We start from the raw sequence: 17,202 nt of genomic DNA, 5'->3' as shown, positions 1-17,202 counted from the left end.
TGACTCCCCCCCCTCAGCAAAGGGGACAGACACTGATGTGAGAGACACGATCTTGATTCGATTTCAGTCTTACAGAACACAATTACAGATGCTCTGTACCACCGACAGGCTCCATCGGGATACTAAGAGGCTGGCAGTGCCGGCCGGCAGCTGCGTCCGTTGCTGCAGGTTGTTTTGTTTCAAAGCGGGATGTGGAAAGGGACTTCAATCAGAGAGGCCCACTGGCTCCTTTGGCTGCTTTGCTGACCACAGGCTGTGCTGTGCTAAATGGGGTTTGGGCCTGTTCCACCCACTCTATTCCTCAGCCTACAGGGCACAGGATCTTACAGCTAATCTCAATCTTCGGAAACAAGGGCAATCTAAAGCTTCAGAAACAAGGTCGATCTAAATCTTCAGAAACAAGGGCAATCTCAAAATCGTTGCCAATGTCTTTACAAACATTGCTGTAGACTGGCGTTCCATCCCAGGATGTGGTGACCTGAACCACTCCAGGTGGATTCTCTTAAATCAAGATCTCAAGTCAACTCAAACGTAGTACTGAGGTCTTGAGTAAATGTGCACCTTCGGTGTGTGACCCGAGATACAATGACAGAGAGCACCAAACAGCTGTGTAACATTGTAGTAAGATAGGTGCATTCAGACTATGACAGGCATAACATCCTTAGCTGCCATGGTTCTGGCATGGCCAATACATCAAACAGACTTTTGAATATGGAAAAGCTGAGGCTGGAGGTATAATCATGTTTACAGTGAGCACAAAGGAGAGGGCCCCTACTTACATAATGTGATAGATATTTCTGTTTGATAGCCAAACCTTGTGTGAGTAATATTTACTGTGCTTGTTGAAATATGCAAAACACTGGAGGGGGGGGGGGTGGTGGTAAAAGAAGACCAAGAATAGTTACAATAATGTTGTTTTTGATAGATAACACTTTATTTAAATATTAAAAAGATACATGGGTAACTCAAAGTTATAATAATTAATTTTATATTACTAACAGAATTAAGCCTTCAGATCGGTCCATGAAACATATAAAAGCAGCAAAGAAACCGTAAATATGAGCTCTACCATGCAAATGTACACTTCAGAGGAAAACGCAGGCAAACCAAAGACAGCCTTTAACAAGGATGTTCGTAAACACTTGCTGACCATTACATTTACATTATAGAAGCATTACGCTCCATTTACAAAGTTATACATATTACAAAGACAACTAAGGGTCAGTCCATTAGTTCAGACTTTAATTCTGTTGTTGTGGGAATAAACCTGAAGACAGTACAGACATTCTCATAGATTTTTCAAGTGGATTTCAAGACCCATCTGAATATTTGTTTTGTACGAAAATTATCGATACACTATTTTAGCACATCTGATCCACTGGAGATCCAAGTGGGTGCAGTTTTGGCACATCGAACCAAAGATATACTCATATATCTAACATTTTTGCTTTGACAAGCACAAAAATGTTACTACTAAATCTAAAGTAAAAAAAGAAAATACATGATTCATCAGTTTTATACAGTACAAGTCACATAGATACCAAGAAACGTGAATATACTGTACAGGAGGTCCAGGTTCAGAAATACAATTATGCTGGAATCTTTCCATTTTAAAGGTTCTCAGATGAGAAGCTTATGTGAAGGCCAAAGCATGGAAGCAAACAGTGAGTCCAATGTGCAAAGAGGACACTAGTCTAACTTCAACAGAAGAAGTTTCATGAGAAAGCACTTCATGGAGGGGTTTCCAATTACTTGCACAGGAAAAAAAATCAGTCTGAATCAGGGAAAAAGTTCAAGTTGCCTTTATGTTTAGAGCAGAGCACTTGGTTTTTAAACAGCCTCTACTATAGATGGACACGGCTGAACACAACTGACACCAAAACGTCATCTGGCACAATATATGAGGTCAATGTCAATGCTATTATTTAGATCTACTACACACTGCGACCCTGATGTTGCTGATAAGCCTGGTGGTATAAAATGTTCATGATGTTTATGCTGCAGACTGGCTGGAAGTGTCTTGGGAGAGTGTTCCTACCATACATTCAAGCACCGCTGTGGCCCAAATTAGCTGCGTTACTGCCAGCCAGCCCCCGGGGTAGCCCCGCATCGTCAGAGCCCAGTGGTGACCTGGGTAATCTCGGACTGTATCTCGTCGTTGGGCTGGCTGCGAGAGTCCAGAGACCGCATCTCCAGATCTAGTCATACCTGCTGGTTGGTCCGGTCCACGGTGTGTCCGCTGCCGTTGCGCTCCCGCGGCGGGTTGCGGGTGCGGACCGAGTTCTGCAGCTCCAGCTCGGAGGAGGTGAGGATGCAGAACTCGCGGAAGCAGCGCTTGAAGTTCTCGTCCAGGAAGGCGTAGAGCACGGGGTTGAGGCAGCTGTTGGTGTAGCCCAGGGCGATGCAGAAGTGCCAGGTGATGGACTGCAGCAGGGACTTGGGGATGGTCACCAGGGCCTTGATGATGACGAAGATGTGGATGGGCGTCCAGCAGACGATGAAGACGGCCACCACCACCAGCACCATGCGGGTGATTCGGCGGAGCGTGCGGTCCTTCTCCTTGGAGCCCGACAGCATGCGCACGCTCTTCAGACGCAGGATCATCAGCCCGTAGCACACCGTGATGATGAGGACGGGCATGATGAAGGCGAAGATGAAGACGCAGATCTTCAGCAGGTTCTCCCAGTACCAGGCTGGGTGGGGGAAAATCAGGTTGCAGTCTATGGTCCCCGCCGCTGTGGAGGAGCAGACCACACCACACACACGCCTTTCAAAACCGACCAACTGCCATATCTCCAGACTGCTATTCAGGATTTATCCAAAGCTCTGGCTCCACGTTTCAGCTCCAGCAAGGAAGTCAGTTAAACCCTTACTTAGAGACAAGCACAAGCCCTGTGGGTGCATTCTCTTTGCCAGACATGAAGGAAAGTATTTAAATAGGTTAAGTGAACATGAAAATACTGGTAAAATATGAAACAATCTCTCACCTTTTTATTAAAGCCCTTTGTGAAACTTAAATATGAGCAGCTGTATTTTCCCTATAGTTACACTACAGGGTGTGTAATTCAGATGCCAGATTATTTGCATAATCAGGTACATAAACACGATAATTATCTGACATGTTACTGTGTGTGCATTATAGCTGAGATGGCTAAAGTGGCAGTTTACGGGGAGGAGGACAAGGCCAAACAGAGAGGGTGACACCAGCAGACTTACGGTTGTACTCGTAGTCGATGACGGTGGAGGCCATGACCATGACGGGCAGGCCGATGGCAGAGGACAGGATCCAGTTGCAGACGTTGACAATCTTGGCGTTGCGGGGCGTGCGGAAGTCCAGGGCCCTCACGGGGTGGCAGACGGCGATGTAGCGGTCCACGCTCATGGTGGTCAGGGTGAAGATGCTGGTGAACATGTTGTAGTAGTCGATGGACAGCACCATCTTGCACAGCACGTCTCCGAAGGGCCAGCTGCCCATCAAGTAGTTGACGCTCTGGAAGGGGAGGGTGCTGGTGGCCAGGGCGTCAGCCAGGGCCAGGTTAAAGATGTAGATGTTGGTGGCTGTTTTCATTTTGGTGTATCTGCAAACAGCAGCACAATGAAAGCTGTGAGAGATATGGAAGTGAATATGGAGAGCCACCGTAGAGGGCACATTTAGGCTGTGGCTAACTATATTCAATTCATTTTCAAGAGCAGATGAGATTCAGGATACCAGGAGAGGATCTGTGAAAAATCACAACTGTGGGCAGAGTTTTGGGATAAAAAGCATTAAGCACTAATAAATAGTGTAAACAGTGATGATGTGCCAAATGACCATGTATTTAATGGTTGTTTTACAGCTATTTCAGAGGAAAAGAAACTTGACAGTGGTGTTAACCACACTTATCATCGATCATCTGTAAATGATTTCATTTTCTTTACTTCTCTGTTTACTGAACCCTCTCCTTCTGAATCCACTGTCAGGGCAGGCAACATGAACACAGGCGAAATGGGCCACATGGGACAGCAGAAGCTGACTCAAACATTCAGCTTCAGAGTGATTCAGTTTCACGGGACAGAAGTGGCCATAGGTGACTGTTGCCATGGTATCAGTGCAATCTACAGTATAGTACTTTTTAAAATGTAATCTTGTGTCTCAATGCAATGCATGAAAGATATACTTAAGTTGCGAGGGATTTGACACACTACTGTCGGAATGATTAGGTAATGTATTAGTCTTTCTGAAATACTTACTGCTATGAATGGCATCTACATTTCTGTCTGTATCAAATAAATTATGAACAAATACAGTTCATAGGATGTGTTAACGCCCAATGCCCATGCCAACGAACATAAATACCTAAAAGGTCCTTATACTGTATTTACTCATGCCAGCTTAATATGAGTTTATATTTAACCAGCATCTGGTGTCTGTTACCTTATTAATCATTAAGTTATTTTGTCACATAGTTTCTCACATATAATTTATGATACAGCGGGTAAACCCATTCTTCTCTGTTCAAAGGTTGACTAGTCAAAACTGCAGCTATTTGTGTTTCTCATTCACACCTTCGTGAAGCACCGAGTTGCCTCTATTGTTTGCAGAAACTTTATATGCCATGAAAAAGAACAAAAGCAGTGATGCTAGTCCTCGTACCCCCTTGCTCTCGTCTCTTGCTATTTTTGCTCCTGCGCAAGCCCTTTCCAACCAAGAACTGAGTAAAACTCATTTACCCAGCACACAGTTTGTATGCCAGGTGACTGATGGCTGCAACCCACTGGATAAATTAGATTACTGGCTGTATTGTATTTGATTCATTCTCTACTAAGTGAATCAGTAGCCAATTCCCAGCTTGTAGAGCTAAGGACAAAAAAAAACACAAGGGGGAACATCTGTGAAATACAGTTAAACACCAAGATTGAGTAGGTATGTCAAACTAAGTTTGAGAATTTTCATAAGTGTTCCATACAAGTTTTTAACTTGTCGGTTTTTATGCCGTGGAAACTTTAAATTTCAAAAAATAACTGCATGCGTAAATAGTTTAGCAAGGCAATAAGTCCATTACGTATTAAAATATGTGCTGTCTGACGCTTTCGGCAAGTCATTTGCGCTGGAAAAAGGCAAATGGGAACTCCCACTTTCGTTTAAATTGACTTTTGATGTGAATAATGTTTAATTCATAATGTTGAATTCATTTTCACTGACACATTACCCAACTCATCACCTGGTTGTTGAAATTCCTCTCACTTTTTAAGACTCCTTTCCCATTTTCTATAAAGAATTACAAATAGATAGCTCCACTTCCATTCAGAGACAGTCCTGATAAGGACCAAATAAAAAAGGAGAATGTGTTTATGAGAAATTGGGAGGTTCAGTGTCTTCAGCTTCAGGGTGAATAAGTGAACATATTCCAATGGAAACATCAATTGCATGTGTAAAAACTCAGTGGCATGTGAGATTGGCGTGCTGAAAGCAATTACTCAAACCACATGAGAGATACGAACGTCAGCCTGAGAAAGGAATCGGTTGTTAAACGGCTGATTACACAATTTTGTCTCACATTTTACAGGAATCCAAAAACTAATTTATCTGACCAGCAGTGCAAACAAACAAGTCTTCATTCTTCTGTGACCTACATGAATAGTTCTAAAATGTCCGTTTTTTTGACACACTTGTTTGAAATGTCTAGGAAATAATTGCAATATTTTTCAGTATAAATGGCAGATACATCAACTTTATGTAAAAAGAGGTATTAACCCTTGAATGGCTACGCAACCCACACATTTATATGGAACATGAGAACATTACACAAGAATATCATCAATAAATGGAGTGTAATACACACAAAATCATACATATAAAATGTGTAACTATATAATGCAATACATATCAAATTAAGATAAAATCAATGTAAATAACAGACTAAGTAGAATGTCTGTTTGAAATGCTCCCCTTGTAACCTGGAAGTGGTTATATGTATCACTCCTCCAGTAATCCTACAGTATTCATACTGTAGACATGCTGCACTCGTCAGTGGTAAAGTAATATACATTTATAATGGTATTGAAGAAATAAGATATGCTTTGGTTGGGTAACGTAGCCACTTTGTGAAGGCAATGCTGCAGGAATGAAATGATGAGGACAGTTTGCTCAACAGCTTTAGCTCAGCTGAGGAGACATGGAGAGGTGAGACTGGGAAGCTGATTTAGCCCTTGAATCAGTGAATGTCTAGAAGCAGCAAAACAGCTGGTGGTACCCTGCCTTAATGTGTGGGGGTTCTGAGCTTTCAGGAAACATTACTGAGGCTTAAATTTCTGAATGTTCACCCCTTTTCCTCTCTTGTTTTGGGATCATCCATCCTGATGAGGAAAAGCTATGATTTTACATGTCACACTAACAGAGCTTCACCATCACCATCATCATAATCATCCTCATCAGCACCTCCACCACCACTGCTGTTATCCTCACCATCATCATCATCATCATCATCATAATCATCATAATCATCATCATCATCATCATCATCACCAGTGAACCAGATTGGCTTTACAAATATGTGTATTTCATAAAATTCTCTGTGTAAGTATATTATTGCCATTTTTTGTGTCTGAAATAATGTTACATTATTCATTTTAAAATGAATGTGACCCCCTAATCAACCCCCTAATCAACAAGAAGCACTATATTAAGGAATATCTAAGCTCTCTTCCTCAGAAACAGGCAGAGGAGAGCATAATGAGATGCATTTGGTTTTTAGGGCAGAACTTTGCATTGCTGAAACCTAAATCGGTCTCCAGGGGGATAGTCTGTACTTGGGGTGTTTATAACTCCATAGAAAGTAATCAAAACTTACAATTTACCTTCACCACACGTTTTCATCTGATTGATTCTTGTCCTCTCCTTTACCCTTTATTGATCGTTGTCCTGTCCTTCTACCCTATACTTATTTAATCACAGGATGCTGTTTACAGCAGAGACCTTTCAGTGATTTTAAAAAACCACCATGTTCTCTAATAAAGACATTAACCAGAGGCACCATTTCAGTTTTAATGCGCCGGCTCCTGAATAATTTTAACATTTTTTTTCTCAGACTGAGGCAAGCTGTAGCCGCAGAAAAGGATGGACTTTTATTGACTCTGAGGCCGAAATCAGCATTTTAGCAGCCTAGGTGGGACACCACCATCTGCTAAATGAGAAATGACTCACTGGTATCAAATGCACAAACCAGGCAGGGTGGGTTTGCACCAGCTTAAGGAAACAACACAAATTCAGTGTCTTATAGAATGCCACTCCAAAGGTGCTACTTTGGCGTATGCCACTACTCAACTGCAAGGATTTCTAGGGTGCAATTTCCCAGGCACAGTGACCTTATTCATAACACTAAAATGAGTAAGGCCACAAATACAAATTTTCTATACATGCTATTGTTAGATTAGATTATTAAATTACATTTTAAATGATTTGGCAAACATAATTGAGTTTAAGCTGTGAGCTAACTATTAATATGACTTTCTTAAAATAAACATCAAAAGCCTTCAAAACTCCTCACAGTCTTAGATAAGTCTTAGTCTTGGCCACAGTTTGAGAGTGGGGATTATATCAGGCTACTGTATGAGAGCAAGGATTCTGAATGATCATAGACACACCAGCATACACCCAGATATAAATCCAGCATAAATCCTTCCAGAATGATCTGGTCTGGTTCTCTAAGGACCTAAATAACTCTGTTAAAGCAGGGCGGCTTGTGTCGGGGCAGATATCAGTTCATTTCCAGCTCTGTCTCCTTCATGACAGAAGTGTAAGGTGTGTGAGACAGCCCCTGGAGACTCTGGTGGCGTCAGGCCTCGCTCGTCTGTTTGTAGCTTTTCAATGGTTTTTGCCGTGTGTTGTTTGGTCCAGTGAAATACCCTGCATAGCTGCGGGGTCACAGCCTGCAGCGAAGATGCGCTGAAGTTTCTCGTCTCTGTTCCAGTGTGAATGGGATCAGCAGCATGTGGAGGAATCGGGATGCAGCACAGACAGGAAGGAAAGGCAAGGAGACACTGCCAGACAGCAGAATTCATCTACATTGCTGGAGGGCATGTGGCTCATTTACATCGTCACATGGTCACTAAAGCAAAGGAACTATTTTGTTGATGTGTCTCAATTAATGTCATTAAAACTCATGAGACAGGGTTATTTCTGAGACAAACTGACATGCAGACCAGAGATCATCCTCTGTGTCCTGATAAGGCGGTGTGTTTTTTCTGGCGGTTTCCATACACAGAGGGACGGCTTCGTGCCTATTTTCTGTGCCGTGAGTAACTCCCATTAGTGATCAGTCAAATAGGGAGCCGTATAGAACTTACAAAAATTCATATGAACCCAGCTGTAGTGAGACATGGGAGCATTTCCTCCCTGGCAGGAGGGGAGGCTGCCTGGAGCCGAATCCGAACGACACGCATCCTTTGAGGGGAGACGGCAGGCTGCAAGACACGGATACTCATCTACATTGACAAGTGGCATCAAAACCCCCGCCACTGTGGGTCTCTTTTCGCAGTTTATTCTGTCCGCGCCATCTGTTCCTCAGCATTCCCATCCGCCTCTCTCTCTGTGATCATTATCACTTGTGTTATTGCTGTCAAAACAACTTATGTGTTTTTTTTTTTTATTTTTGCTGATGTATATCACTATCACAGCAACTGCAAGACTTTTTTTTTTTTTTTTTTTTTCTTTTTCTCTTGACATAACATGCTACAGCCTGGCATTTGTCAAACCACACTGGATTTAGATTAAACTAAATCCCACACTTGTACATTCTAGGATGAGCAGTTTCTGAGAGTCAATCATTTCATTCTTCTTTGACATTTCCTCAAAGAGCAGTTGTTCCCTTTTATTAAAAAAAAAAAAAACGAAATAACCTCAAACCTCATGACCTTAAAAAAAGACCTAATGTATCTTATGTGCTGAATGCTCGTTGCAGCATACAAGTAGCTGAACAAAAACCTAGGAGTGATTTGTTGATCTGACACATAGGGAAAGATGCCACCTCTGCCTTTAATTTTAGTTTAGTGAATGTTAGCTGCAACAAACATAGTCTTTGAAAAGGTACAGCCAAGGACATCTGGTTGTTTTGTATTAGAAATAATGCTTAAAAAATTACAGCTTTGAAAATATCTAGCCCAGTACTGGATATAAAACAAACAAACAACATAAAAACAGGCTTGCCAAATGTTGCAGAAAACTTGAAAAGAAATCATTGTTTGGAGGCAAATCCTTTATGATTTATATAAAAAAGTGTTTGTTAGTCATGATGAATTGTGCCAATAGGGAAATCTACAGTCCTGATTCAAAAGGGCATTGTTGAAATAATAATACGTAATTTTGACGAAAATTGCAACGTGCCAATCAAAGCACCAGGCTTTTGAAATGAACATAATGAGTGATTATTGAGCGCTGAAGTGGTGAATGCAGAGGGGAAAAAAGGTCTTTTGAAGCTCCTTTGGACAGCTCCTTTCTCTGGCGTAAATGTGCAAGCTCTGGCGTGACATGTTTCTGCCGTTCTGAGAGGGAAGCTTGGTAACAGGAGGCGGAGAAGAGGAGAAGATATGAAAATGGCAGCGGGCAGACACCAGAGGGACAACAGCACAGGGAGGCACACGAACACGGTGGTGAATGAACTCATATGTGGAGGCATGAGTGGGTGGGATGAACAGCAGTGAAGGGACAGCTTGCTTTGCCCGAGCCACAAAGGAGCAGCTAGTCACACCCTTATCCCAAAATCTAAAGCCCAAACACCACTCCCTTCCAATGATGTCATTTATAGCCACTTCAGGCAATCCTTTGTAATGACTGAGAACAGAGTCCGAATATCGAACTGCCCATGAAATTGTGCACGGTAATCCAGTACAGGTGCTAAGCCTCTAGCCCTTCTTACCCATTTGGATCAGCAGGCCTATCCCAGCCTAAGGAGGTACACTGAAGGATCCCTAAGTCTCTACACACCTTAAGCCTGCTTCATGTGTGAGCACCACACCCACATTGTGACCAGCGATACGCGATGATCGTTTACACTTCCAGCAGCAGTCTGTTTTGGCCTGACTGTCAATAGTCAGTCCAAAACGGAATGAACAATTGTCGAGAGTTCAGATGTATTTAGTGTAAGCCTGGGCAGTGATTCTGTTGTTATGGTTACGTCCCAGAGGCAGGAAGTGCTGAGCAACAGTACTGCAGAAGCTCAGGTTCACCTCCTAGCTCTTTTCTGTCTTTGAGAAAGAAAGAATCTGCTTAGCTTTATTGTAGAAATCAGTTTGTGAGCCCGGCTAGCTCTCTCAGCTGAAGGATGCCTGGATGAGAGTAAACATGTGTTTAGCCTCTTGCCACTGACACACCCCCTTCACGCCCCCTGCTTTGCAACAGTACAGTTAAAATGGATGCCATTAGTCAGTAGAATATGCTGCTGCTGTGCTTGTGCTTCTTGGGTGCAATTTGAGCTCTAGGAAACATCCATTACATTACATTATTAACGTATTACCATTGTGTTATTATTATTATTTTTTTACGTTACCCATTTATACAGGTGGACATTTACTGAGGCAACTGTGGGATAAGTACCTTGCACAAGGGTACAGCAGCAATGCCCCAGCAGGGAATCGAACTGGCAACCTTTAGGTTATAAGTCCTGCTCCTTAACTACTATGCTACACAGCTGTCCACACTTGCAATTTTGTAGGTGAGAATGAGATTGGCCCTGTCCTGTACATTGGGTGATTGCAGGCAAGCGATTCAGCCTATCCCAGGCTGATCCATTCATCTCAAATGGACCCCATCTTTAAATGTCTCCTCTGTGACAGATGAATGCTCCTCATGACTCTGGATGGCCATGACTTCACTGTTTCTCAGAAGGACATTCATGTCATTAACCTCCTATGGAAATCACTCCAGCACAGCACACAGATTACCTCTTGAGATGTTTATCTATTTAAAACAAAAAAAAATGATGTCCCATTTATCCAATAAATTAAGCGCAGTACACACTGTATCATCTGACTGCAGTAATGTCAGTGTTCAACTGTCTTTCCATTTAGAAGACATTTGTAATTATGTGACCTAGCTCAAAGACTCAAAAGAGGCATTGAGTCAGACCTCAAGCACTCTCATGATAAGACATTACAGATAAGATTCTGTGTCTCAGGTATTCTATTTTTAAATGGGGGTTCACAGTCTAGCATAGTGGGAAAGAGCAGGGCTTGTACCCAAAAGGTTGCTAGTTCATTCCCCACTGGGGCACTGCTGCTGTACCCTTGGGCAAGGTACTTAACCCACAATTGCCTCAGTAAATATACATCAGTTTAAATGTAAAAATTATAACCTCTGTAAGTTGCTCTGGATAAAAGCATCTGCTAAATGACAATAATGTTATCTAAATTGGTGTTTGAAATCCAGCATATTGTTGGTGTACACATGTAGATATCATAAATACTGAACAGATTTTCTACAGAGAAGTGCTCTTCCATTTTACAGCCACTTCACTTAGTTCTTATACCAATCCATTTATACCTCCAAAATGCTACCATAACAACAGGGTCAAAGTGCACCTATTAATAAAGCTGGACCAGCTATCAAATTTTGTTCCAAAGTAATCACCAAAAGTTCCCTAGCTACATATCATCCCTGGCTTCTCCTCATGACATATATGGCTACACAGATTATTGTAAAAGTGCATGTCCAAGGGCCAACTGCACATCAACAGTTGCAAGGACTGAACTGGACATGATGCTTTCTCAGGACTTATTTATTGATTATTCTACATTATTGTGGGTATTAAACTAGAATTTTAAACAGTGACCAATGGTTTCAAAGAGTTTCATGTTAATAAAAACTGATTAAATGTCATTAAATAATTAAAGTGGTTTCGAGGAATAAAGATACCCTAGTGACCTAAAAAAACTCCCACGCCATCCTGTATTTTAGTGCTTTGATCGCAGGTGTTGTACACCCGGCTGCACCTGCTTGATTGCGAGGTTCCTGGGAAAGACCTGCTCTGTGTTGAGGCTGTAGCAGGTGTGTCCTGTGGAGCCATCAACAGGCAGCGGAGGAGTGGTGGCAAATTATCTGCATCATGGCTCCATCAAATCAGATCAGTAGTGGAGCGGTCAATAAAAAGGAAGGAAATGGTTTGTTGAAACTGCTGGTTTAATGTCTCATCATACATCATTACCCAGAAATGAGGCTTTTATCAGTTAATGTTTTGGCGGGGTTCTGTTTGAGGGAGGGTTATTTAACACAGTTCATAATTTTGCCATGACAAAATGGCCGCAAAATCGAATGGAAAGCACACCTGATGCCTCAGGCGAGGGTAAATATTTGGCGGCAATGTAGCGTAGACAAGAAAGGTCATGTGATCATTAACCCAGTGTGAGTGTTCGGATAAAGGGAAGTGTCCCCTCTGTAAAAATCATCTACTGTTTACCTTTCTGTGTTTTGTATGTGCGTTACTGGAAAAAGCAGTGCACTGCTCATTTTCACAAGCCCATCAACACTAAGGGCCATCACTGACTGCAACAGTATCAGCTGTCACCATTCGCTGACTCTGACGTAAATTAATTTCCAAAATGTGCCAGACTGTATAGCATGTAAGGTATCCCTGAAGATTGGCTGCCTGTTTTCAACATCACAGAGTTTTGTATCTTATGTATAAGAGGTTGGGAATGGGGAATAGTGTGTCTCTATGGCAACAACAAAAAATTAAGCACTGCTTGAATGCACTTTCATTTCTTTGGCTGGCAAATGGGTTCTTTTCCTGCTCGAATGCGCAGGATTTATGTTATCAATAAGAATATTAACTCAATTTCGCTTTACTTTTAATTCTTAATATTTTTTATCTTACATCTTATGTGGAGGTTTTTAACCATCTTTAACCATTTGCCGGACGAAAATCACCAGACTGAATAGAAATCTGGGTTTTTAAAAATGTCAGACTTCAGGGACGAAAATAATTGGCATCCCAGCATGGCTTTTGTGACTGTCAACTCATGTGTAATATGAGACTGTGCTCTATCTAAGTTGCAGTCTTTTGCAGGTGCATTAATATGGCAGAGTTCAGATACATGAGTGAGCACCAGAATGTCTTCTTCAGAGGCAGGCAAAGTAAGACCGTGATCACTGTAGTTCCTTTGGTGGGGTACCTTGGTCTTTAGCTCAGAGAGATGCCTCAGCTGCAGCTGCCCCCCCCCGACTGCCACCACAAGACAAGACTAGAAACAACACAGACTTTACTCTGGCATCTCTCTCAACATGAAAGATGCAGCTGTACTGTCTACCTTGAAGAAAGTAAGCTGAGTATATGACCAGTTGAATAAATACTGTAGCTATGAATATTTACCAAGCTGCTGTGATTTACATTTTAGCCATAGCCCTCACAGTATTTTTATAGTGTATCTTAGCCAACTGTTCTGGTGATACAGTGACAGAGCTAATGATTATCTCATTATTAATGCTTAGCTGATAATTCTCATGTCGTGCATTAAGCGTGTGAATTAAATTACCCAAGAACTCCAGACTTACCTGCTTTTTATATTGTAATAAATCTGATGTTCCAAACACCAAACAGAGCTGCCTAGATAGAGAGAAACCTTAAAGAAAGCCACACTTCAGGTAATATGTCACAGGGAGATCAAAAATGTAATGACATGGATCTATGGAAATGTAGGCTCTTACACTTTAAATTTCCATTTACCTAGTTTCAGTCCTGCTAATTATTAACAAAATGTTACCTTTAAAATAAAAATTTTATCCATATATTTTAGTCTGTTGAAATAGCATTATTGATACAGTAGTGCCATTAATTAATTAATTAGGTAGAATCTCTTGCAGGACTTATTAAATGCATGGAGGCTTGTTTCATTATTAGAAACGTGCATCTGTAAAATGGTGATAACGCTGGTAAAACAGAGGGCGTGACTTGCATCTACATTTGTTATGTTAATCATGTCCTCTGTTTTACATGACATACATACATATTTGTAAAAATGGCTTTACCAAAGTAAAGATACCAATATGGCACCAACTCAATACTCACATTTAGACCACTTAACCTCATCCAGACATACGCTAAAGAGGCACTTTAGTAAAAACAAAAACAATACTGCTCAACGTTTCCACAGTTCTCTCTTATACAATAACTTGGCCCTGTGTTTTTTTAAAATTTCATTTTACTGTTTGTAATGCTTCACCTACAATCTGTGGCCTAACGAAGTATCCAGTGCAAAAAATTCATAAAACAATGGAGGAAATATTGGGTTGTAGGTGTCTGGAATAGAGCCTGTTTGGTGTCATTGAGGCTTGACCTTATCAGTGATGAGTCTGAGATACAAAGGTGAAATCTGTGGACAGAACAAGAACAACAGCATATGACAAAACAAAACACCCCCCCCCCCCCCCGATTCTACTGAAACTAGGTACCAGAACATTCCACACCAGAATCAAAGACTGTTGCATTCTACTGGAATCAGATTTTGATAGTGTATGTTCAAAAAACGCTCCATCTCCAGCAGCTGATCTTTTCACTGTTACATGGGTTAACTTCACAAATGCCCCCCATTAACCAGACATTTGAACTGATGGTCAGAGTGGCAGGGAATGCAAGGTGACAAGGCAATAGTAGACAAACATAATATTATGGGATGCTAGGCTGTCAGATAAATGATGATCTAAAAAGGATATCTGGAGCATCTCGTAATGCTGCTTCTATTCGGTGATCTTTACATTAGTGACACAGTAGTAGCATCTTGTGGATGGAGTTAAAGGGGGGATGGGGTCATTGAGGAAGTAATATATTTTTTAAATGGGAGATTTACCTAATGAACTGGAGAGAGTGAAGTGATTTTAAGTGAAAATCTGGACAGCTAAATAGCTTCCGGTACATTCCTCTGCCAGTGTGAATTGCTAAGTCTGTGTGTGTGTGTGTGTGTGTGTGTATGTGTGTTTGTGTGTGGATGCATGCCAGTGATATACAAAACCACTGCCCAGAATCGCCAGGCTCTCACGTTGGCCCATTCCACCTCCCACTTGGCCAATCATAACCCTTTAATTAAAACTGTGTGGCATTATCAAATCATACTGCGGATGCATGCCTTCTCCCAAGGACAGGCATTTGCACTTACTAATTAGCCAGCTACATTCAGCAGCCGAGTAACGCCCACCACGGCCAGTACTGATTAAATGCAGCAAATCGAGCTGCTTTAATGTCGTGGTACCTTAATTAAAAGTAGATGGTTGTTATTTTTCCACGATAGTGATATGGCAAAGAGAGACCTGGTAACGTTGTTTCTGTGTCTGGCACAAGCAGTGGAACCATCTATGAGAGTGCCGCTAGTTGCAAACTGTTGTCAAGAAAAGCTAAAACTGTCCTAATCTTTTCACGTGGCCTGCATTCGTATATTGCATGTATTTCTTCTGATTTTAAAGTAGCATATTTTAATATATTTGTTTTTTTTTTTTTTTTGTTTTTAATTCTGTATTTTTTTGTCCTTAAACCCCAGTACATAATTGGCGTCTGCGTCAAATGATTACAGTTTGATGTCTTTGATGAGTTAATTAATAACAGCCACTTTAAACACATATGGAACGGAACGAGACTTGGAAGACCGATCCTACTTTAAAATGTGTGCGCACAGCACTGCGTACTAACAATCTAGGCGATGTTGTACAGTATGCTACGATCTTTACACACGGACAACACGGGAAGCCTAACGCCATTCGCCACAGGTTTATCGAAACATCGCCGCACGTACAAACTCAGGTTATTTTTACATATTGTAGGCTATACAATTCTTTAAGAGTGTTCATTCTGTTCTTTAACTATCGCATCTACCTCTTGATAAACTCATGCAGATTACACATTTTCGTTATCGGACTCTGCTTGAATACCCTTACATTTCAGCATAGCCTGGCTGCATGAAAACGAATGAAACATTGAATTGCGCCGTTTTGTAGGGTATGTGAGGGAAATCTTTCTCCGTTGAGCCTTCTGAAACTTACATCGGCATTTTAATGTGCTGTAAGGTTATTTAGATGAGCCGACAGGAAGACGACGTTTTGATTTGCACCATTTTGCTGCAACTTCACACATGCAATAGAAGGATAGTGCTCTATGCTATCATGGAGACGCTTTGTATGAAACAAACAAACATACTTCCCATAATCACATCCAGTAAGGCATCTCACACTATAAAAACGACTTTCAGCACATCATTCCGTTACAAAATCTGTGGTGCAAAATTACTCCAGTCGGAAAACTTGAAGGCACCTCGTGTCTGGCTTCCCTTGCCACTTATCATAGGCTATATGGTTCTCGTCGATATAAAAGCGAATCTAAAATTGTGCTTCGCTTTTGGGACTCTGTCAAGATATAGTTTAGCAACCGTAACACACTACCGAGTGTTAAGACTAATAACTTAAAACCTCACTTGCAACAGGTGGAACACCTATGTCTATGCAGGTGATATAATAGCTATATTTCGAGCTTGGAAGATGGTCTGTTGCCATGGTGCTTACAACCGTCTGCGGATGTACAGTAATGTTCCAAGAGAATCTTCGGCCACAGAACACTGCTACATGTCAGAAAAGTTCAGGAGATCTTACCTGATGATGACATACATGACGAGGACGTTGCCAACCAGCCCCACCACACATACGACAGAGTAAACTGCTGTGATGATAATCGCAATAACCACGGGAGTCGCATCTTTGTTCACGTTGTCTCCTCTGTCACACATGGACTCGTTTGTGGCAGAAAGAGTCGTGTTGTTGCCGAAGTTCCGACAAAACCCGCTCCCGTTCATCGTGCCAGGGTATGGAAACTGATAAAAAGACTCCGACGAGTTTCCGCTGCTCTCCATGGTATATGACACAAAGCCCTAATTTCTTTGTTTAACAGTACTGTCACGGCTATATCACTGCACTGTACAGATCTGAACTACATGGATGTGCCCCGCACCCGAGACACCACACCGCTATAAGACACAGGTAGCCTCCCCGTATCTGACCGGCGCGACTTTGAATTGAAGCTGTATCAAACAACAAACTGTTGTTATTCCTTTCGCCGTGACGCTACAGTTCCTAAATGATACAAGCAGCTGAAGCGGATCACTTTCACATCGCGTTCTCTCATTTTATCAAGCTATATGACGTCACTTTACACACCACATGACCCGGGACTTGGTCGGGAGAAAAGGTAATCGATC

General features: G+C 41.7%; 1 protein-coding gene across 1 annotated transcript; it reads right to left on the bottom strand.

The window, feature by feature from the left end:
• Nucleotides 1–2,067: 2,067 nt before the first annotated feature.
• oprm1 (opioid receptor, mu 1) lies at nt 2,068–16,895 on the bottom strand. The gene is made up of 3 exons (XM_036546386.1): nt 16,601–16,895; nt 3,217–3,578; nt 2,068–2,735 (listed from the first exon to the last, which is right to left on the bottom strand). Exons 1-3 carry the CDS (start codon nt 16,855–16,857, stop codon nt 2,203–2,205), a joined length of 1,152 nt encoding a protein of 383 aa, XP_036402279.1. The 5' UTR covers nt 16,858–16,895; the 3' UTR covers nt 2,068–2,202.
• Nucleotides 16,896–17,202: the final 307 nt, after the last annotated feature.

The sequence above is a fragment of the Megalops cyprinoides genome, chromosome 15 (genome assembly GCF_013368585.1).
Source record: "Megalops cyprinoides isolate fMegCyp1 chromosome 15, fMegCyp1.pri, whole genome shotgun sequence".
Classification (NCBI taxonomy): domain Eukaryota; kingdom Metazoa; phylum Chordata; class Actinopteri; order Elopiformes; family Megalopidae; genus Megalops; species Megalops cyprinoides.
Note: the sequence above shows the minus strand (reverse complement) of the source record. Positions and strands in the feature narration are given on the sequence as shown.